At 47.3% G+C, this 22,998-nt stretch overlaps 1 protein-coding gene across 3 annotated transcripts in view; it reads left to right on the forward strand.

The window, feature by feature from the left end:
• The window catches only part of PIGG (phosphatidylinositol glycan anchor biosynthesis class G), a 504,708-nt gene that overhangs the window by 204,051 nt on the left and 277,659 nt on the right, over nucleotides 1-22,998 (forward strand). For all 3 annotated transcript variants that reach the window (XM_029601816.1, XM_029601823.1, XM_029601831.1), the window contains exon 8: nucleotides 12,902-13,183. In XM_029601816.1, the coding sequence (XP_029457676.1) occupies nucleotides 12,902-13,183 (282 nt within the window). The remainder of the gene's footprint in view (nucleotides 1-12,901; nucleotides 13,184-22,998) is intronic.

A 22,998-nucleotide genomic window follows, 5' to 3' on the forward strand; every position in this document is an offset into this window, starting at 1 on the left:
TTAACTTGTCAGTGCTTTTAAGAACATAAGAACATGCCATACTGGGTCAGACCAAGAGTCCATCAAGCCCAGCATCCTGTTTCCAACAGAGGCCAATCCAGGCCATAAGAACCTGGCAAGTACCCAAAAACTAAGTATATTCCATGTTACTGTTGCTAGTAATAGTATTTTCTAAGTCAACTTAATTAATAGCAGGTAATGGACTTCTCCTCCAAGAACTTATCCAATCCTTTTTTAAACACAGTTATACTAACTGCATTAACCACATCCTCTGGCAACAAATTCCAGAGTTTAATTGTGCGTTGAGTGAAAAAGAACTTTCTCCGATTAGTTTTAAATGTGCCACATGCTAACTTCATGGAATGCCCCCTAGTCTTTCTATTATCCAAAAGTTTTATCTTATTTTCTTCTGATGGATCCTTCTTCCAATTTTTAATTGAAGATCTTTTGGCTAAAATAGCCTCTTTCACCTCATATTTAATCATACCAGCAATTGCTTGGCCTTACTTCCACCTTTCTTAATGCATGGCAGACATCTGGACTGAGCTTCTAAGATGGCATTTTTTTTTAACAATGTCCACACCTTTTGCACACTCTTAACCTTTGTAGCTGCACCTTTCAGTTTTTTTTTTTAACTATTTTTCTCATTTTATCAAAGTTTCCCTTTTGAAAGTTTAGGGCAGGAGCTATGGATTTACTTATGTCTCCCTTTCCATCATTAATTCAGACTTGATCATGTTATGTTCGCTGTAGCCAAGTGGCCTCCCTACTGTTACCTCTCTCACCAAATCCTGAGCTCCACTGAGAATTAGTTCTAAAATTGCTCCAACTCTTGTCTGTTCCTGAACCAATCGCTAAATAAGTCATTTAATCCATCCAGGAACTTTATCTCTCTAGCATGTCCTGATGTTACATTTACTCAGTCAATATTGGGGTAATTGAAATTTAATTAATCGTGACTTATTACTCTCACCATCATCCCATGATGATCAAACAGTTACGAATTGTATTTTGCCATACTCCACCCTGAGCCGCCAGATTACTGCGATGATTCGCAGACATTGGGAGTCCCTTTCCTTACACACTCTATTCCCGGGTCCCCTCAGATTTACTTTTCGACGAGGAAAAAACTTACGAGACAAACTCATTCACACTGACATTCCGGGGCCACGGAATTTCGATAGTGTACCTGGTCACCACCCGTGTGGACGCTGCACTGTATGTTCTCATACTTCACCCTCCACTAGTTTTATTCATCCAGTTTCTAAAAAAACTTTTAGGTCATGTTCTTACTCTGATTGCACTACGGCTGGAGTAATCTATGTGATTACATGCCCTTGTCCTCTGATCTACGTTGGGAAAACTTCCCGCATGGTAAAAACTCGAATTATAGAGCATTGCTCTAATATTCGTCACTCCCGTGAAAATGAACCCCTCGTAGACCATTGGGTTAAAACATCACACACCTTGGCAGATCTTACATACAGTGTTCTGGAGGTATTCCCGCGGTGCCCACGAGGGGGTAACTATTCTGAACAACTGGGGCGTATCGAACAACGCTGGATTTTTATGTTGGATTCAGTATCTCCTAAGGGGTTAAATCGTGACATTGAATGGTTTCTGTTCACATAGAGCTCTCCCTTAGCGCCGGTCATTCATAAGCACTGTCTGGTTTACAACCCTGCTGAGGCGCATCACAGGAACGGCAGCCAATGAATGGGACGCTGAAGTCCCACGTGGTCTGCCTTCCTGTTTTGGCGCCTTAATCAGCTTTAAATACCTGTCAGTGGGAAAGGGTAGTGCGCTCCCTGTCACTTTGAAGTTTTCATGCTGTCAGGTATGTTATAATGTTGTATATTGTTGCACTTTATATTCGGCTATAAGTCCTGTTGTGTTGTCCTGATGTATATTTATCTTCTACAGCTTTCTTATGAATCCCTATTGGCGAGCCCTCCCGATGCAGCCCGTGGCGAAACACGGGTACCGTGTCGGGGGACGCCATTAAGTCTGATGTTTGTATGAGCCAGAGGAGTTGCCATATTGAAGAATTAAAAGTATTTAATATATACACCGCTTTGGAGTACTTTGTCAGGATTGAACCGTGTGCCTGCACTTGTGGTTTCTGCGGTAATTGAAATTTCCCATTATTACTGTACTACCAATTTGGTTAGCTTCCCTGAATTCTCTTATAATTTCACTGCCCATCTCATCATTTTGGCCAGGTGGACAGTAGTATACGCCTATCGCTATACTGTTTCCCAACACACAAGGGATTTCTACCCATAAAGATTTGATTGTGCATTTAGTCTCTTGCAAGATATTTATGCTGTTGGACTTTATGCCTGACATAAAGTGCCACCCTGCTACCAAGTTGCTCCTCTCCATCATTGTGATATAATTTGAACCCTTGTATAGCACTTGTCCCATTGTTATCCTCCTTCCACCAAGTCTCGGCGATGCTAATTAAGTCTATTTCATCATTCACTGCTATATGCTCTAACACTCCCATCTTACTTCTTAGACTTCTGGCATTAGCATACAAACATTTCAAAGTATGCTTTTTGTTTGTATTAACATTCTGCTTTTCAGTTGACATGGATAATTTAGAATCTTTTAGCTCAGGTGATTCTTTACTTATAGGCACATGGTCTACTTTTCTTTTTATTGGAACCTCTGTTGGGATGCCCTAACTCTGTTTCATCAGTATCCCTCGAAGATACCTCCCTCCAAACTATGCGCTGCTGGGTGACTGTCAGCTTTCCCCTTTGTTCTAGTTTAATAGCTGCTCTATTTCCTTTAAAGGTTAGTGCCAGCAGCCTTGTTCCACCCTTGTTATGGTGGAGCCCATCCATTTGGAAAAAACTCCCCCTTCCCAGAAGGTTCCCCAGTTCCTTGTAAAACTGAATCCCTCTTCCCTGTACCATTGTCTCATCCACGCATTGATACTCTGGAGTTCTGCCTACATCTGGGAACCAGTGCGTGGTACAGGGAGCATTTCAGAGAATGCTAACCTGGAGGTTCTGGATTTCAGCTTTCTATCTCTGAGCCTAAATTTGGCTTCTAGAACTTCCCTCCCACATTTTCCTCTGTCTTTGGTACCCACAAGTACCACGACAGCTGGCTCCTTCCCAGCACTGTCTAAAATCCTATCTATGTGACATGTGAGGTCCGTCACCTTCGTACCAGGTAGGCATGTTACCAGGTGATCCTCATGCTCACTGGCACCCAGCTGTCTACATTCCTTCTAATGAAAACACCTACTATGACAGCTGACTTAATCCTTCCATCTTGGGCAGTAGCCCTGGATTAGACATTTTCTGCTGCACCAGGTTGATGCTCTCCAATCAGGAGACCTTCCTCCTCCAAGGCAGCAGTAGGGCTGCCAGACTGGAATTGGGACTTGGCTACTATGTCCCTGAAGGTTTATCTATATGCCTCTCTGTCTACCTCAGCTCCTCCAAGTCCTCCACTCTAGCCTCCAGAGATAGGACTCGTTATCTGAGCGACAGGAGCTCTTTGTACCGGGTGAACACATACAACCTCTAACCGGTGGATAAAAAAAATCACACATGTGATGCTCGATACAAAAGACTGGAAGGTCCTCCTCTTGTTGCTGGACTGATGCTTTCATCTTAATTTTGTTCAGTTCCTAGTTAAGTTTAGGTTGTTATGCAAAAGTAGGAATTCGTACAGTTAAGAGTCCTTTAAATGTATTAGTGTACTCACTATTTATCTGATAGTGACAGAAAAGGGCATGATTAAATTCTTGAAAAGGCCTGGGGCTATCCTGAGTTTTAAAAAGCTGATTTTTTGTTTCTGTTGAAACTGTCTCCTGCCTATAAATCAAAGGACAAACTGGGGTGGGTGGGAAGGAAGGAGGGAAATAGAAACACACCAAATTCCTGGTTTTTGCTTGCTTCTGACTAGCTATTTCATACACAAGCACACGAAAGAATATACTCCAATAGTTAATTCTCCCCAAAATTTTTAAGTTCTAAGATTCCCCAAAGCAATACTTACCGAATTTTTTTTCAGCCACCAGCAAGGTGATCCTCTTCCTTTCAGAGCTCCCACTGGATTTTACTATGACCCTCTCTTTCTGGCTCAGCAACTCAGACAATGACAGAGTAACTGCTCTGTCACAGTCTACTTTTACAAGAAAATTCTTCACCCTTCATTGCCTCAGGTACAAATTTAGATTGTGAGTCCTCTGAGGGATATACCTACTGTACCTGAATTTAATCCACTTTGAAGGGCCTGAAAAAGCAGAATATATATCAAATAAAATGTTGTATGTGCATTTATATACAGACAATCCCAGCAAGTCTTTTGCACAGAGTAGAGAAAACATATATGTGGATGCTGCTTTGCATTCTTCCTGAATTCATCTTTAAGAAAATGACTAGGCTCAAAATTTATTTCCTTAATTTTTTTAACTGGTCTTGGAATTCAGTTGAAACTGCCATCTTCTTTTCACCCTTGATGTATATAAGTCTAGCTCAACCCATGTATGATTCTTCCTTTGATATACATGCAGTCCTACATTAATGTTCGATGTCTTTGATGCTTATCTCAATGCCAAATGGGCCATTAAGAGAGACTATCTTGGATGCTTTTGGGTGTTGACCAAGCACAATTGCAAAAATGTTTTTGGCACAATCTGTTCATGTGAAATTGATATCATCCATTCACTCTCAATCTTCAATAGAGAGCATAGCAAGTCTCCAGATGAAACTTAAATCTACCAAACTGGCTGGTGTAATAAAACTCACATCAAAACACTTGCTGTTTTTCAGCATGGATTTTCTTTTACTCATGTATTGAAAAAACATGTTAATATGGGAAGCAGTAATCTAATCCAAAAAAGAAGAAAAAGAGCACAAAAACCAAAATCTTATATATCTTCAAAGATCAATTATAGAGCATTAAAACGAACACGGCATCAGAAATAATCAGTGTAGCTGGTTATGCATCAACCGCCTCTCACCTCGCAATGGGCCACAAACAGTAACGGTAATAAACACCTGCAGTTTCATTTGCCGATTCAAAAATCATTTTTGCTAAATTTCAAAAAATCTCTTTATACCCAGTTAAAAAATCACTCAAAAACCCATATGAAATATCTCCCACCGCTAATAAATTTTTAATGAGAAAAACTTCAATAAATCACTTGTCACTTATCTTACTGTAACCTTCAAGATCGGACGAAACATTTCAGCTGATTCTGGATTGCTGGGGTCTCCCATTACTAGACCTGTTGGTGACTTCTTGAGATGCGAAAGTTCTGTGGTTCTTTAGTTGCAGGAGAGATCCGAAGTCCTTGGGGATTGATGCCCTAGAGCAGAAGTGGCTGAAAGACAAGCTGCTGTATGCCTTTCCTCCATGGCCCATGTTGGGCAGATTGATTCAAAAAATAAAGTTCCACAGAGGGATGGTGCTCTTGGTTGTTCCTGATTGGCCAGGGGAGACCGTGGCATGCGGATCTGCAGTGGCTCCTGGTGGGCTTGCCCCTTTGATTTCCGGTGCACAGGAACCTGTTGCGACAGGGACCTTTTCTTCATGATTTTGTCTTACCATATGGCCCTTGAAAGGGCTCACTTGCTGAAATGTGGATACTCGGCGGCAGTGATTTCCACCTTGCTAAGAGCTAGAAAGTTCTCCACTTACTTGGCATATGTGCGGTTTGGCGAATGTTTGAGGCCTGGTGTGACGATCGAGATGCTTTTCCTTGCTTGGCCAAAATCCCGCTCATTTTGGAAATTTTTCAGGATGGCTTGAATAAAGGCTTGGCTTTCAGTTCTTTATAGGTAAAAGTAGCGGCTCTCACCTGTTTCAGGAGTCAGGTGATTGTAGGCTCTTTGTCTGCTAATCCTGATGTGGCCTGTTTCCTGAAATGAGTGAAACATCTTCGTCCTCCTTTGCGGTTTCCGGTGCCCTTATGGAGTCTTAATTGGTGTTTGGATTTCTTGGCGGGCCCTATGTTTAGACCACAACGTACCCTGTCCTTGCAGTTACTGACCTTGAAACTGGTTTTTCTTGTGGCAGTTGTTCTGCGTGTAGGGTTTCTGAGCTTCAGGCCTTATCTTGCTGGAAGCCATTCCTCCAGGAATGGTACAGCTGCGTACTGTTCCTTCTTTTTTACCGAAGGTGGTCACTGTCTTCACTTGAATCACTCAATCCCCCTGCTATCTCTGGACAGAGAGACTATTGTCAGTTGCGACCCTTTGATGTCAAGAGATATATTGTCAGGTATTTTAGAAGTTACTAAGCCTTTATGGAATACGGATTGCCTGTTTGTCCTTCAGGGTGGTACTAGGCAGGGAGAGCCAGCCTTGTTGGCTACCATAGCTTGCTGGCTTAAGGAGGTAGTGACAGCTGCATATGTTGATGCTGGGAAGCCATTCCTTAGTCAGGTCAGGGCTCATTCCACTAGGGCTCAGGCAGTGTCATGGGCAGAAGTGAAATTATTGTCTCTCGTTACATTTGCCGAGCTGCGACGTGGTCCTCTTTACACGCTTCTTCCAGGTATTATCGTCTGGATGTGCAAGCCCGGGAGGACACAGCTTTAGCACTTGCAGTTTTGACTGGACTGCGGGCAGCCTCCCACCCTATTCGGGAGTTGCTTGGGTATATCCCACTTGTTCTGGATTCATCTGTCTGAATGCTAAGAAATGAGAAATTACTACTTTCCTGATAATTTCCTTTTCTTTAGGACAGTCATTTGAATCCAGCTTCCCTCCCTTGGTTGCTGAATGATTGTTGTATGGTCGTTAGGGGTGTGCATTCATTGCAACGTATTGGCAATCCACAACGTATAGGGCCATATTCGTTGTATTAGTGGGGAAGCGAAATGTATCGCGATTCCCACGAATACAACAAATCTTCACCGAATTATTCGGCCGTCTAAAGGAGCAAATTTAAACAAAACCCCCACCCTCCTGACCCCTCCCAAGACGTGCCAAAACTCCCTGGTGGTCCAGCCGGGATCCGGGAGCCATCTACTGCACTCACACTGTCGGCTGCCGGTATTCAAAATGGCGCCGATAGCCCCTGTGACATAGTAAGGGCAAAGGCTATCGGCGCCATTTTGATTACCGGCAGCCGAGTGCAGGAGATCGATTCCGGACTACCAGGGACTTTTGGCAAGTCTTGGGGGACCCTCCTGACCCCCCACAAGATTTACCAAAAGTCCCTGGTGGTCTAGCGGAGGTCCGGGAGCAATCTCCTGCACTTGGGCCGTCGGCTGCTGGTATTCAAAATGGCGCTGATAGCCTTTGCCCTTACTATGTCACAGGGGCCGACCAGTGGCACCGGTAGCCCCTGTGACATAGTAAGGGCAAAGGCTATCGGTGCCATTTTGAATACCGGCAGCCGACGGCGTGGGTGCAGTAGATGGCTCCTGAACCCCTGCTGGACCACCAGGGAGTTTTGGTAAGTCTTGGGGGGGGGGGGGGGGGCAGGAGGGTGAGGGGTTGTAGTTAATTAAATTTTAGCTGGGAAATGAATAAGAATGGAACGCATGAATGGATCGGGGCCCCCTCTTGCCGAATGCAACGTATCTGCCCCCCCACGAATACGTATACCAAATGTAACGTATGCGTCCCTCTGCACATCCCTAATGGTCGTCCTGTGAGGCCATGTGTTACAGGGATTACTGGTAAGTGTTTATCCAGTCCCTAGACTAGTGTTAATACATTCTTGTCTGAACTCACTGTTGCCTATTGGCTGAATATTGAAATATTTGTCTGTTTTTAATCAAATTTTGCTAGTCTGTCCACAGTTACGTTTGAAGCGAATACTAGCAGGCTGATGTCACTGCAGGGGTATATATACTGTGACATCAGTTTGCACCATCTCCATCTGCTGGTAGAGGTTCATAAACCACTTGTTCTGAATTCATCTGACAGTCCTAAAGAAAAGGAATTATCAGGTAAGTAGCAATTTCTCATTAGTTCACAAGTTGTATTTTATAAGGTGCATTCTTCTGTTCCGTGTTTGTGTTTCTGAGTACTCTGAAGAAACTGCTGAATTGTCTTTTGTTTTATTTTTAATGTGCTAGCGAGTTGTTATTTTGTAAGTGGAATAGAATACCCATGTGATAAAAATGCACAAAGAAATATATCGCAAAACAGGAAAACATAAGGTGCCTGATATTCAGCACTTCTTAGCTAGATAAGTTGCTACTGAATATCCAGATAAATTCAGGTGTCTCCACTTAGCTGGATAAGCCACTTAACCAGCTAAGTAGTTAGCTGGATATCTAGTGGGTGGATGGGGTGGCAGTGCTGAAATTCAAACTCATCCGGTGAAGTTAATCGGATAAGTTAGCCCTGCCACAGAGCAGGTTTAACTTAGCTGGACATAACTTATCCAGCTAAGTAGCACCAAATACGCGGATGTTCAGCAGCATAGTGGTGCTACTGAATATCCCATGTAAGTTAGTTGAATAACTGTTATCCAGCTAACTTACATAGATGGTTTCTTTTAATATTGACCTCTTAGCAGTCAGGAAAGCAAAGCACTGGACAGGAAAGAAAATTAAGTCACTTATCAGGACAGGTGACAGCTGATGGGAGTGAAAGTTGAAAAGTTCCCCAGCTATTACTTGAGAGAGATATTTTTCAAACTGGTGAAAGTGAAGTTAATTCACTCTTAGGAAGAAGGGGAAGGCTATAAATAATGGCTAAATGCTTTCAGCTAACTGTGGTGTGGAGGAGTAGCCTAGTAGTTAAAGCAGTGGGCTGCAAACCAAAGAAGACAGGATTCAAATCCTGCTGCTGCCTCCTCGTGGCCTTGGGCAAGTCACTTTACCATCCATTGCCTCAGGTACAAACTATGGGCTTTATTTACTAACAGGTCAATCCTGTAAAGTGCGTCCGCGGTTTCCCCGTTCCTAACCCGCTTTCTACTCACTTTCCGGCCGCATTAGCCCTTCCTGCGATCCCCAATCCCCGTTAACCTACTCTTACCGCGTCCTTAAATCCCCGGGCAACCCCTTCCGCACGCGGCATGTATATTAGATGTAAACGATCGAATTAGCTATTCCCTCCCTACAGTAACGTGCGCCCCGACTATCGCGTTTTTACCCTGCCGTTTTGCCGCGCATTTACCCTGCTAACTTACGGCCTACCCTTACCCTGCGTTAGAGGCAGGGGTAAGGGTAGGCGGCAAACTTTCCCCCAGCCCCCGCTCACCTGCCCTGGCCGCGTCCATGGGTGCTGGTCTTCGGGGCAGCCCCAGTCCTCTCCCCCTCCTCCCGAAGCAACAAAAGCGAAAAAAATAAATAAAAAAAAATCGAAAAAAAAAGTTGCAAGAGATGGAGGGGAGAGAGGACGGGCAATCCTACGCTCGGGACTGCCAGTCCCCTCTCCCCTCCTCCCGAGGCAAGGCGGCAAAAGCAGCCTTGCTCCGGGAGGAGGGGAGAGAGGATTGGCAGTGTAAAGCGACGAAGCGACTTACTTTTTTGCAGCCCCCCTCCGGAGACGGACATCGGCGAGGACGACCGCGGCTCCCTGCCTCCAGCTGCCCGCAAGATAGACGCCTGCACGGGCGAAAGCGGCCCCTGTTCGTGCAATTGGGCCGCGCCAGACGTGACGTCATGACGTTTGGCGTCACGGTATGTGACGTCACGCCTTGAGCGGCCCAATTGCACGAACAGGGGCCGCTTTCGCCCGTGCAGGCGTCCATCTTCGCGGCAGCTGCGGTCCGTCCTCGCCGATATCCGTCTCTGGAGGGGGGCTGCAAAAAAAGTAAGTTGCTTCGTCGCTTGGTAGTCTGGGCAGCTGCCTGCATTTTCTAGCTCCTGCCTCTGTCCGACTCGGAGTACTGACTCGCTTTGATGGGATTGGTTGGAGCTGGGAAGCCACATGGCAGGGAGGGATCAGCAGATTCTGGTGCTCTTCCGTGCAGTGTACTGCCAATCCTCTCTCCCCTCCTCCAGAGCAAGGCTGCTTTTTCGCGCCTTGCCTCGGGAGGAGGGGAGAGGGGATTGGCAGTCCCGAGCGTAGGATGGCCCGTCCTCTCTCCCCTCTCTCTCTGCAACTTTTTTTTTTTCGATTTTTTTTCGCTTTTGTTGCTTCGGTAGGAGGGGAGAGAGGGCTGACAATCCCGAGCGTCGAGGAACCTGTCCACTTCCTGGTACCTGTCATTTCAAATGTCATTTGAAATGACATTTGAAATGACAGATACCAGCGTGTCCGTGAAGCGTTAGGCCCGCGCACCCAGGTTACTGTATAGGCGCTGTATAGCGCTCTATACAGTAAAACGGGTTGCGCGGACCTAACGCTTCACGGACGCTTCTTAGACGCAGCTTGCATTTGCAAGCTATTTACATACAGGATCGAGCGGTAGGTGAGCTGGACTGTGCGTGTGGCAACCGCGGGTGCGCCGGGCACTAACGCAGCTCTTCCTACCGCTCGTTACTGGATTGACCTGTTAGCATTTTTCCTATAGACCCAGAATGGGAGAAAAGCCTTAGAAAATCAGGCCTTTAGATTGTAAGCCCTGTGGGGATGGGGAAATACCTGAATGTAATCTCCTTTGAAATGCCTGAAAAGTGAACTATCAGTAAAATAAATAAATTTCAGCTGTGAGGAACATTGACATGGAAATGTAGAGGTCAAGGCAAGATCTGGAAGGTCAAGAAAAATCTCTATAGAAGTTCTTGAAAACAGATCAGATGTGCAAAACAGAACCCATACAGATCACTGCAAATGTCCTGCTGAAAAATTTAGCTGATACTGGAGTAGTTGGCCACAATATACAGCAATGATCTTCATGGGAGAGTTATCAAAATTGAACTTGCTGAAACCTTATTCTCAAGTCATTACCTAAAAGCATACAAAACAAAATCTTGATAAGCTTAAAACTTTGGAAACAAAATGATTTGGATTGATAAAACAAAAATTGAACTGTTTTGGCATTACTACACAAGATACTATAGTACCGTATTTTTCGCTCCATAAGATGCACTTTTTTTCCCCCCAAAGTGGGGGGAAAATGTCTGTGCATCTTATGGAGCGAATATACAAAAAATTAAAAATCTAACAAAACCCCTGCCCCCCCCCCAGACCTTCCAAATTAATTTACTATAACCCCCCACCCTCCTGACCCCCCCAAGACCTGCCATAAGTCCCTGGTGGTCCAGCGGGCGTCCAGGAGCGGTCCGGGAGCGATCTCCTGGACTTGGGCCGTCGTCTGCCAGCAATCAAAATGGTGCCGACGGCTCTTTGCCCTTACTCACAGGGGCTACCGCTGTGAGTAAGGGCTCTTTGCCCTTACTCACAGGGGCTACCGCTGCCATTGGTCGACCCCAGTGACATAGTAAGGGCAAAGGGCCGTCGGCGCCATTTTGATTGCTGGCAGCCGACGGCCCAAGTCCAGGAGATCATTCTCGGACCGCTCCTGGACCACCAGGGACGTTTGGCAGGTCTTGGGGGGGTCAGGAGGGTTGTACTAAATTAATTTGGAAGATCTTGGGGAGGTGTCAGGAGGGTGGGGGGTTGTAGTAAATTAATTTGGAAGATCTTGGGAAGGGGTCAGGAGGGTGGGGGTTGTATTTAATTAATTTGGCAGGTCTTGGGGGGTCAGGAGGGTTGCGGGTTGTAAATTAATTTAAAGGGTTGGGATGGGGTTTTTTGGGGGGGGGGGGTTCCCAGACAATTAGAAAGACAAAAGTTTTCTGATCTGGGGAATGGACCGAAATGGCCCTCCCCAGACCCGAAAACAAAATGGGGAGAAAAAAAATGTTATGCACTCCCCTAATTTGCTCCATAAGATGCACAGACGCCCAGGGACAGAGCCAGTTTAGCACAAATTTTTTTTTTTTAATTTTCCCCCTCTGAATTCTAGGTGCGTCTTATGGTCAGGTGCGTCTTATGGAGCGAAAAATACGGTAAATTCCATTTCTTAACAATGTTTGACAGTTAAAATTGCTAGCTAGAATTGTTTTGTTGCCTTCCCCCTGCTTTGTAAGAGGAGAATTATCATCTTTTTCAAAAGCTTAGACTGCTACTTTGAGAGCACCTAGTTGTTGAAAGTAGACAGAACAACCTGAGAAGTTAAATTGTTGTTCTGTCTACTTTCAAAAAAGTGGTAATGAATCGACGTGGAAAGGTGTTCGACTTTTGCATATGCCATATACACTGTTTTATTATTTTCAATCTGTTAAAATCAGCAAATAGTAATTTTGTATTAAAAATTTGCAGAAAGATGCCGTGTTTTAATTTTATCACAAAAATATCAATTCAGCTATATATTTAGGAACTGTTTTGAATAGCAGCCGTCATATATTGCCACAAGATGCTTTCTGGCTTATATTATGAAGCCCGTATAGCACTGGGCTTGTCTAATCATAGGCTGTATAATAGCAGGCCTTCTCTTGCGATATAGCCCCGGAAGGAGAATATCCAATATCTATGCAGCCTATGATTAGACAAGCCCAGTGCTATATGGGCTTCATAATATAAGCCAGAAAGCATATTGTGGCAATATATGACGGCTGCTATTCAAAAGAGTTCCTAAATATATAGCTGAATTGATATTTTTGTGGTTGATTTCTACTTTTCAAGCTATTTTTTGGGTCATCTACAGTGGTGTTTAATTTTATAGCATGTAAAGGTTGTCAGTTTCTGTTTACTTAAATTCATTGAAACATTCAATTTGACCTGGGGTGCTTAAACTTTTGCACATAATAGTAATTTGTAATAATCCAGGCATAATAATTTAGAACATTCTCTATGTTTGATATGATTATATCTAGAATTTTAAAAACTTTTATGCATTATGTGCTTGTTTGGAATCTGACCAATAATTATGTTGCCTTGTAGAAATGTACACTAAAAAATGTGCCTGACCTTAAAGTAGCTGCTCTGATTTTAAACTGATGTGCTTTCCTTTCCAGGTTCTGTTTCTGCTGCTGCTCAGCATTCCAAAGGCCCTGGACAGTAACGCAGAACTAGAAGTGCCGTTGTCATCACCAGACTTCTCTCTGCTGTTTTACTTGATGTCCCTGCTCCTCTCTGCAGTTCATGTCATTGTGTGTACCTCTACAGAAAGCACATGCTATTTTTGTAGTTTATCATGGCTAATGGCAGTAGGAGTGATGATACTTATTTCTGCACTTTTCTGTGTTATTTTATCTCTCCTTGGAAAGATGTGTGGAAATTCAAAGTCTCCAAATAAGGTAAGGGCTAATTGGTCCTGGAAAACATAATTAAATATCTGTCTTGCAACCCATATCCTAGTGGGTGGAATTTTAATAGAAAAATCTAGTCTTTCACGAAACCTATTTTCTTGCTTTAGTGAATTGAGTCACTGAAGAAGAGAATTACTCATTTGTATGCTACTAGTGCTATTATCCATTTAAATTAATTCCTTTGATAAAATGCTTATCTTCTGTATAGAACTGTTAAGTTGTTATGGGGAAGTATAAAACTGCAAGCTGAGGGGCCTGTGCTGAGGACACAAGTGCATTTAATTTATTACTTGCTGAATGGGTTTGCAGCTTTAAAATATGCTGCTAAAAACTGAGTGGAAGAGTAAGAGAGAGAGAGATAGGCTGATGAAATAATTTATGCATTAAGAAACCATATGCTAGATTTCAATGCACAGTTTTAAATCACAGATTAAAAAACTCCTGGGGGCCGAAGCAATACAGTTGGACACGGGTTGTATAGGTGCTAACTAATCCCTTTATGCAATAAGGGGATTAGAGCATCTACAATGCAATTGGTCCATTCACTGTCACATGTCAGTGAAAATATCAATCCCTTTTCAGGACAGCCTTCTGAAAGGTGATTGGTCCTTTCACTGACATGTGACAGTGAAGGGACCAATCGGCAATAAGTACAGGAGTGAATAAATGAATATTCCTGTATGTACCTGGATCAGTCCAGACAGTGGGTTGAGCCTCCTTTCCAGCAGGTGGAGACAGACTAAAACTTGAAGGATGCCCTATATCAGGACAGAGCCTATCCTCTAACCCTTCAGTATTCGTCTGTCTCCAGCAGGTGTAGCATCTCCCCTTCGGTTCTCTGCTGTAGGCTAGTCAGCCTTTTCTTCTGTCTTTTTGTAGGCTCAAGCAAGTATTTCTTTTGGTTCTCGCTTGTTTAAAAAAAAAAGGGAAAGTTCGCCTTTTTTAGTGATTTTTCCTTTTTCTGTGTGGGAGACGGCTCCGTCTCCCAGCTCTTGCCCGGCTCAGGGGGGCTTTGCCCCTTTTGCACCGCATAGCCTGAGTCCGTGGACGCTTCCAGGTGTGGGGACCGAGTCTCTCTGAGTCTCGTTCCCCCCCACCATCTGGCTGCCGAGAGGGTTTTTGAACCCGCTGCTGCGCTCAGTAAAAAAAAAAAAAAAAAAAAAAGTTTTAAACTTTAAAAAAGTTGCAGGTACTCACCTACCTCTAACTTATTTGCAGCAGTTGACCAGCATTTTTTCCTTTTTCTGGTCAGAGCAGGCCTTGAACTGGCAGCCAGACAAGCAGGAGGCAGCAGGTTTCCCTCCTGCTCTCTCCTGCTGTGCACGCTGTCAATCAAAGCTTTTTTTTTGCTTTTTTTCCTTCAGCCGCAGCTCGGCTATGTCCCGGCAGGCAGCCTGCCTCTCTTGTGGGCTGCCCTCCTCGCGTTTTTCGCAGCAGGGTCTCTGCACTGCTTGCCTGCCGGGTGGGGAAGGTCCCTCCTCAGCAGGACAAGAAAATTTAGCCTGGGGCTCCATTTCTCCCGGCATAGCCAGGCCTTTCCCGGGTCGGCAAAGCCCGGGAACGGCGGCCATGTTGGATTTTTAATCAGGGCCGATTTCAGAGCTCCCTGGGGCTGGGGGGGCCAGATTTTTTTGATTTAACCCCCGATTTGGCCCCAGCGGGTCCCCAGGAGGGGGTTCTGACCCCTCCTCGCCCCCCCCCCCCCCCGGCAAATCCAGGGTTTCTTTTTCGGCGGATTTCGTCCTCCTCATGCATAAATCTTATTTAGCTAGCTTGCATGAGCAGGATGAAAGCCCCCCCTTGCCACCCCCCTGCCAAAAATCCCTCGCTCAGCGCCGTTGACCACTGGACCGGCTGCGGAGCCCCAGGGGCCAGATTGGGTGCGGGTGGTCGCGGGGGTGCCCCACCCTTCCTCCCTCCCGGTGTCTCCCGGGCCCTTGGACCCCGCCGCTTCCCCAGATTCGGCGGATGACCCCAGAGCCCTCAGTTTATTTCGTAAGGAGGAATTGGAGCCCCTCCTTCCCTTTGTACTGCAGGAGCTGTGTCTGGAAAGTCCTTCCGTGGATAATCTCATGGCCTCGCTGCCCAGGGACATGAATCCGGTCCTGGGGGGCTCCGGGCTCCGGCCTCTGCCTTTCCCTTCCACCCCATGCTCAAGCTCCTAATCCTGCGGGAATGGGAGGCCCCTGAGGGTGCGCTCCGGGTGGGGCGTGCGATGGATAAGCTCTATCCCCTCCCGGAGGAAGGTTTGGAGCTGCTGCGATATCCCTCTGTGGATTCTTATGTCTCTGCGGTGGCCAAACACACCACGATTCCGGTGGAAGGTTCCATGGCTCTGAAGGATCCACAGGATCGTAAGTTAGAGGCTCACTTGAAGCGCATCTTCGACGTTTTGGCCCTCGGGGTCCGGGCGACTTGCTGTAGCAGCCTCATGATGCGGGCAGGCCTTCAGTGGGTCCAACAGTTACTCTGCGCCCGGGATCTTCCGCTAGCAGAGGCAGAGCAAGCCGAATGTCTGGAGGGCCGTAACCGCCTACGTATCGGACGCCCTCTATGATCTGGTCCGTGTGCAGGCGAAGGCGATGGTTTCGGCGGAGGCTGCCTGGAGGCTCCTTTGGCTACGCCATTGGTCGGCTGATCAGTCGTCGAAGACTCGGCTGGGCACGCTGCCTTTTCAAAGGAGAGGATCTCGAGAAGCTTATGGATTCCTTGGCTGATAACAAGGTCCATAAGCTTCCAGAGGACCGTCCTAAGTCTTCCCGGTCCTTCGCGCCCTCCCGGTCTCGTTTTAGGGGCCAGCGTTGCTTCGCTCCTTGGGGGCGGGGCGGTTCCGTGAGGGGTTCTTCTCGTGCCCAGTCCTGGTCGCAGTCCTTTCGTAGCAGGCGGCCCTTTTGTGAGGGCCAGCCCGCGCGTGCCACCTGCCACGCAATGAAGTTCAGCTGACATTCCTCGGTTCCTTACCTCGGCGGACGCCTCTCCCTGTTCTTCGAGGAATGGGTCAAAATCACTTCGGATCAGTGGGTCCTCGACATTATCAAAGACGGGTACGCTTTCGAGATTGTCAGAGAACTGCCGGATCTCTTTCTTTTCTAGCCTTGCGGACGGGCCAAGAGGGACGCAGTGGTGCAGACTCTCTCCAAACTTCTGGATCTGGGGGCGGTGGTCCCAGTTCCGGAAAGGGAGATTGGCGCCGGCCAGTATTCTATTTACTTCACCGTGCCCAAAAAGGACGGGTCCTTCCGCCCAATCCTGGACCTCAAGAGGGTCAGTCGGGCCCTCAAGATCCCCCACTTCCGCATGGAAACCCTGCGTGCGGTCATTGCGGCGGTCTTTCCCGGAGAGTTCCTTGCTTCCCTCGATCTCGCAGAAGCTTCCATATTCCCATCCACCGCGACTACCAGAAATATCTCCGATTCCACATTCTCAGTCAGGACTTCCAGTTTCGAGCTCTCCCCTTCGGCCTTGCGACTGCTCCCCGCACTTTCACGAAGGTCATGGTAGTGGTAGTGGCGGCTCTGCGCCGGGAGGGGATTCTTGTCCACCCCTATCTGGATGATTGGCTCATCAGGGCCAAGTCGGCGACTTCCTGCCAACGGGCAGTGGATCACGTCCTGGAGCTCCTTGCCTCCCTCGGGTGGATAGTGAACTTTTCCAAGAGCAAGCTTCAGCCCTCTCAGTAGTTGGAATTCCTGGGAGCCCACTTCGACACCCGAGTAGGCAAGGTTTTCTTACCACGGGCGCAAGCCCTCAAGCTGATCAATCAGGTCCGGAATCTGATTGCGCTACCTTCCCCGACAGCCTGGTATTATCTACAAGTCTTGGGATCCATGGCTTCCACCATCGACCTCGTCCCCTGGGCTTTTGCTCATATGCGTCCGTTGCAGAAAGCTTTGCTATCCCGTTGGCAGCCAGTGTCTGAGCAGTTTCACATAGTCCTTCCATTCTTGGACTCTACTGTCGACGAATTACAGTGGTGGCTGTCTCTTCCTCATCTTTTGCAAGGGATGCCTCTTCAAGCTCCACAGTGGATGATAGTGACCACGGACGCCAGCCTGTTTGGGCTGGGGTGCGGTCTGCCTTTCTCAATCCACTCAGGGAAACCTGGTCGCAGACTCAGTCTCGCTGGCACATCAATCGACTGGAAATCTTGGCGGTCTGCCTGGCTCTTCAGGAATTCCTTCCCCTGATCCGCGGCAAGGCGGTAAGAGTCCTGTCCGACAACTCCAACACAGTGGCCTACGTTAATCGCCAAGAGGGCACTCACAGTCCCATGGTAGCCTTAGAAGCCAGCCGTCTCCTCTCTTGGGCGGAGTGACACCTACAGTGCCTTGCGGCCTCACAGCACGGGCAAGGAAAATGTTCAAGCCGACTTCCTCAGCCGTCAGTTGCTCGATCCGGGAGAGTGGGAGCTCTCGGACATAGCCATGGCGCTGATAGTGGACAGGTGGGGTCCACCTCACCTCGACCTCATGGCGACTCTGCGCAATGCCAAGGCCAATCGGTTCTTCAGCCGCTGGAGGGAGCATGGCGCAGAGGGCGTGGATGCTCTGGCTCTACCTTGGCCAGCGGACGGCCTTCTGTATGTGTTTCCCCGTGGCCACTGGTGAGGAAAGTTCTCAGGAGAATCGAACTCCACCGGGGACCGGTGATTCTCGTCGCTCCTGAGTGGCTTCGAAGACCGTGGTTCGCGGATCTCATCAATCTAGTGTTGGACGGGCCTCTGCGCCTCGGTCATCTTCCTCGTCTCCTCCGGCAGGAGCCTGTATTTTTCGACCAGGCCGATCGCTTCTGTCTAGCGGCCTGGCTTTTGAATGGCGTCATCTGAGGCATAAGGGTTATAAGGAGGAGGTCATCTCCACCCTGCTGCGAGCCCGAAAGCAGTCGACTTCTCTGGCCCATGTGCGCATCTGGAAAGTTTTTGAGTCCATGTGTGTGGAGTCGGGTGTTCTGGCACGCTCCGCCTCGATTCCTCTGGTTCTTTCTTTTCTTCAGAAGGGTTTTTCTAAGGGCCTTTCCTTCAGTTCTCTACGCGTTCAAGTCTCTGCGCTCGGCTCTCTACTGGGTCGGGTGGATGGTCATTCCTTAGCTGCTCACCTGGACGTGATTCGTTTCCTGAGGGGTGTTAGGCACCTTCGCCCCCCCTCTCGTGCCACGAATCCGTCGTGGAGTCTCAACCTAGTCCTTCGTGCTCTCTGTGTGGCTCCCTTTGAGCCTCTTCGCCACACTACGCTCAAGGATCTAACACTCAAAACTGTCTTTCTGGTCTCTATCTCCTCCGCTCGCCGGATTTCTGAGCTCCAGGCGCTGTCCTGTCGGGAGCCCTTCTTGCGTTTTTCTGATTCCGGGGTCTCCCTCAGGGGACGGTTCCTTCCTTCTTGCCTAAGGTTGTCTCCGCCTTCCATGTCAACCAGTCGGTAGAACTACCCGCGTTCTCTCCGGAGGAGATTGCGGGTACGGCTGGTGAGGACCTTCGTCGGCTAGATGTCAAACGAGTCTTGCTTCGCTATCTCCAGGTCACCAATGACTTCCGTGTATCGGACCATCTCTTTGTCCTTTGGAGTGGTCCCAACCGGGGTAAACAAGCTTCTAAGACCACGATTGCGTGGTGGTTGAAAGAAGCAATTTCCTCGGCATATCTTTGTCAAGGTTGTCCGCTTCCTGAGGGTCTGAAGGCCCATTCTCTGCGTTCTCAGGCTACTTCGTGGGCGGAGAGTCAATCTGTCTCCCCGCAGGAGATTTGCAGGGCTGCCACTTGGACGTCTCTGCACACTTTTGCTCGGCACTACCGTCTGGATGTGCACGCTCCGGTTTTTCGGTTCCTTTGGGTGGCAAGTGCTTCGAGGGGACTGTCTCGGTCCCACTCAGTTTAGGGAAGCTTTGGTACATCCCACTGTCTGGACTGATCCGGGTACGTACAGGAAAGGAAAATTAGTTCTTACCTGTTAATTTTCGTTCCTGTAGTACCACGGATCAGTCCAGACGCCCTTCCCTGTCTGTCTTCTGTCCTCTCGAAGCTTGTTTTCTTGCAGGTTCGCAGATTTTCATATTTCACTTTGTGCAAGATTACTGAGCAATTACACCGGAAGCCTTGGTCGTTTTTTATACCAAGTTTATGCAAGAGCGTATAGGTATACCATGTTTCTACATTATTCTATAGTTGCTCCTTTGAGCTTTATGGTTACTTGCTTGATCCTATTCTTGGGTTTGTTGTTTTCTGCTTTGACATACGTTATACTGAAGGGTTAGAGCAGTGGTCCCCAACCTTTTTTGCACCAGGGACCAGGTACCAGGGACCGGCTTCAAGCAAGATCATTTTTCCATGGCCCGGCAGGGCGGGGTGGGCGTGGGGTAGGGGCGGGGCTTTGGTCATATGGGGGCGGGGTTATGGAGGGGGTTGGATTTTAGTGTGCACTTATCATTTAATTATGACATTTATAATGTGAATGTGACTCAACTCACCATAGGTTCTCACATGCATGGCACACTGACCCATGATCGTCACGGGGCTAGATGTAAAAGTACAGTTTGTATCCACGGGAACCCGCCTGACCCACAATAATGGATGTAAAGCAGAATTATGACATTCCCCATACAACTCGCCCTACAAAAAAGATATTCTGGTTCTGGTGACATCTCAGTAACAGCAACTCAAACTCCTTCTACTTCCAGGCTCAATAGCCCTACTTATGAAAAGACAGCAGTTTACCACCAATGCATGTCCTCTGAGAAAACACAACAAATAAGACCGATACAAACGCTTACATGCTAGCAAAATATCTCATCTCGGTAACAGACACAGAACCGACCTAACATACTCCCAGGATCTGTAGTAATGCACATAAACTAATCCGCACACAGTTACACCTGTATTATGGAATACACTCAAACAGGAGCAACCCTATCTATGAAAAGGCAACACTACAAATATTAAATCAGGTCCTAAAAACCAATACACCTCTTATTAGGAAAACAGAACTAGCAAGCAGCTGTAGATCCCCACACAGAAATAATTGTAAAACTATAAGTTGTACTTTTATAGCTATTCCCTGTTTTTATTATCTATATAATCTTTTCTGTTACTGCATTTAACTGTTTTAATGTATTCTTTTTTCTATTGTTAACATACTGTTTTATGTACAACGCATTTGCGAATTTTTCGTTCTCTGTACACCGACGTGATATCTCTGATGAGCGGCGGTATATAAATACCAATCAATCAATAAATAAATAAATAAATAAGCAGAATAAATGTTTCAAAACAGCTATGAACAGAATAACATCCAACAATTAAAAACTCATAAAAACTATTAACATTCTCCAAACACCAATAAAATATTTCAAAAAAGCAGACATCATACAATTAAAATGGCAGTCAAGAAAAATAAACTTAAAAAGCCACCTTTACTTACCCCCTCCAGCAGCTCTCCTACTCCCCTTCCCTGCAGGCCGTGGCACTCACCAGAAGCAGCAGTAGAAGCTAAGCTCTATACTTATGGTCCTCTTCCTTAGTGCCCATGTCTCTCACACACACCCCATACCAGTCATGCCCCCATGACCAGTTTCTGTCTCTCACACACCAATCATCTCCCAAACAGTCTTTGGCACACACACACCAGTCACCTTCCTGAACAGTTTCTCTCATGCCATACACACACACACACACACACACACACACACAGGCTTCCCACTCCCGTGTTCTACTTACATATATGGGCTTCTCACTCTCATAATCACTTTCTCTGTCTCTCTCTCTCTCTCTCACACACACACACACTCACTCACCAGTCTCTCACTCCCATGCTTGTTCTCTCCACATGCACAGGCTTCTCATTCCCATAATCACTTTCTTTCTCTCTCTCTCACACACACACACACACACACTCACCAGTCTATCACTCCCATGTTCTCTTTCAGATATACAGGCTTCTCCCTCCCATGATGTGTCTCACACACACCCATGTTTCTCACTCCCATGCTCATTCTCTTCACATGCACAGGCTTCTCATTCCCATAATCACTTTATTTCTCTCCTCTCTCTCTCTCTCTCACACACACACACTCACACACCACACACACACCACACAGTCACCTGATCTCGCTCATGCATACACACACACACAGGCTTCCCACTCCCATGTTCTCTTTCAGATATACAGGCTTCTCCCTCCCATGCTGTGTATCACACACACTCAGGTTTCTCACTCTCATGCTCACTCTCCACATGCACAGGCTTCTCATTCCCATAATCACTTTCTTTCTCTCTCTCTCACACACACACACACACTCACCAGTCCCACTCCCAAGTTCTCTTTCAGATATACAGGCTTCTCCCTCCCATGATGTGTCTCACACACACCCAGGTTTCTCACTCCCTTGCTCATTCTCTTCACATGCACAGGCTTCTCATTCCCATAATCACTTTATTTCTCTCTCTCTCTCTCTCACACACACACACTCACACACACACACACACCAGTCACCTGATCTCGCTCATGCATACACACACACACAGGCTTCCCACTCCCATGTTCTCTTTCAGATATACAGGCTTCTCCCTCCCATGCTGTGTATCACACACACTCAGGTTTCTCACTCTCATGCTCACTCTTCACATGCACAGGCTTCTCATTCCCATAATCACTTTCTCTCTGTTACACACACACCAGTCTCTCTCATTTCCATGCTCACTCTCCACGTGCACAGGCTTCTCATTCCCTGAATCACATTCTCTCACATTCACACACACCAGTCTTTTTCTCTCACACACACCGTCACCTTACCAAGCAGTCTCTCTCTCTCATGCATGCACACTCACCCAGGTTTCTCACTCCCATGCTTTCTTTCACCCCCACAACACCAGGCTTCTTACGCCCATGCTTTCCCACATACCCAGACTTCTCACTTCCATGCTTTTTCTCTCTCACACACACACACACACACACACACACAAACACACACATCAGTCACCTCCCTGACTAATGTCTCACACTCACATACACATCAGTCATCTCCCTGAGCAATCACTTTCATTGTCTCTCACATACACACACACATCAGCTCTCTGACCAGTCAATCACACACAGGCCTGGCTGGCTGCTTCTCTCTCTTTCTCTCACTCACTTCCTCTTCTCTCCCCCCGAGCACAAATGGGAGCTGCAGCTGCTCCTGCAGGCCAAGAAAGAAGAATCCCATCGGCCTTGGGAGGCTCATGCTGCTGTCTCCTTTCTCGATTACCGGCTGCTTTTATTGCTCGGGGACCGACGCAACCGCCGCTGCTACTTTATCACGCGGCACGACTTTCTCCTTCCCGCGCACCGCTCCGTGTATCACTTCCTGTTCCGGGTCACAGGAGGGGGTCAGGCGCGGGAAGAAGAAAAGGCCAGCCGCAGGTGCCCCAGCTTCTTCTAGCACCGCTGCCGTTCCCACTGGGTTAAACGTGCTGACAGCCCGGCGGCAACGGCAGCGGGAGAGACCGGGAGCGCGTGACACACCTGCCGGTGCTTGGCGGCGCTGCGGACCGGAAAAAACTCCCACGGCCCGGTCCCGGTCCCGAGGACCGGTGGTTGGGGACCCCTGGGTTAGAGGATAGGCTCCTGTCCTGATATAGGGCATCCTAGAAGTTTTAGTCTGTCTCCACCTGCTGGAAAGGAGGCTCAACCCACTGTCTGGACTGATCCTGGGGACTACAGGAACGAAATTAACAGGTAAGAACTAATTTTCCTTTAAGTTCCCAACACTTTAATATTGATTTATACACTCCTTAGGTGCTGGTAGTCAGGTTTGGAGAATTGACGTTGAATTTA

Source organism: Rhinatrema bivittatum, chromosome 1, assembly GCF_901001135.1.
Source record: "Rhinatrema bivittatum chromosome 1, aRhiBiv1.1, whole genome shotgun sequence".
Taxonomy (NCBI): domain Eukaryota; kingdom Metazoa; phylum Chordata; class Amphibia; order Gymnophiona; family Rhinatrematidae; genus Rhinatrema; species Rhinatrema bivittatum.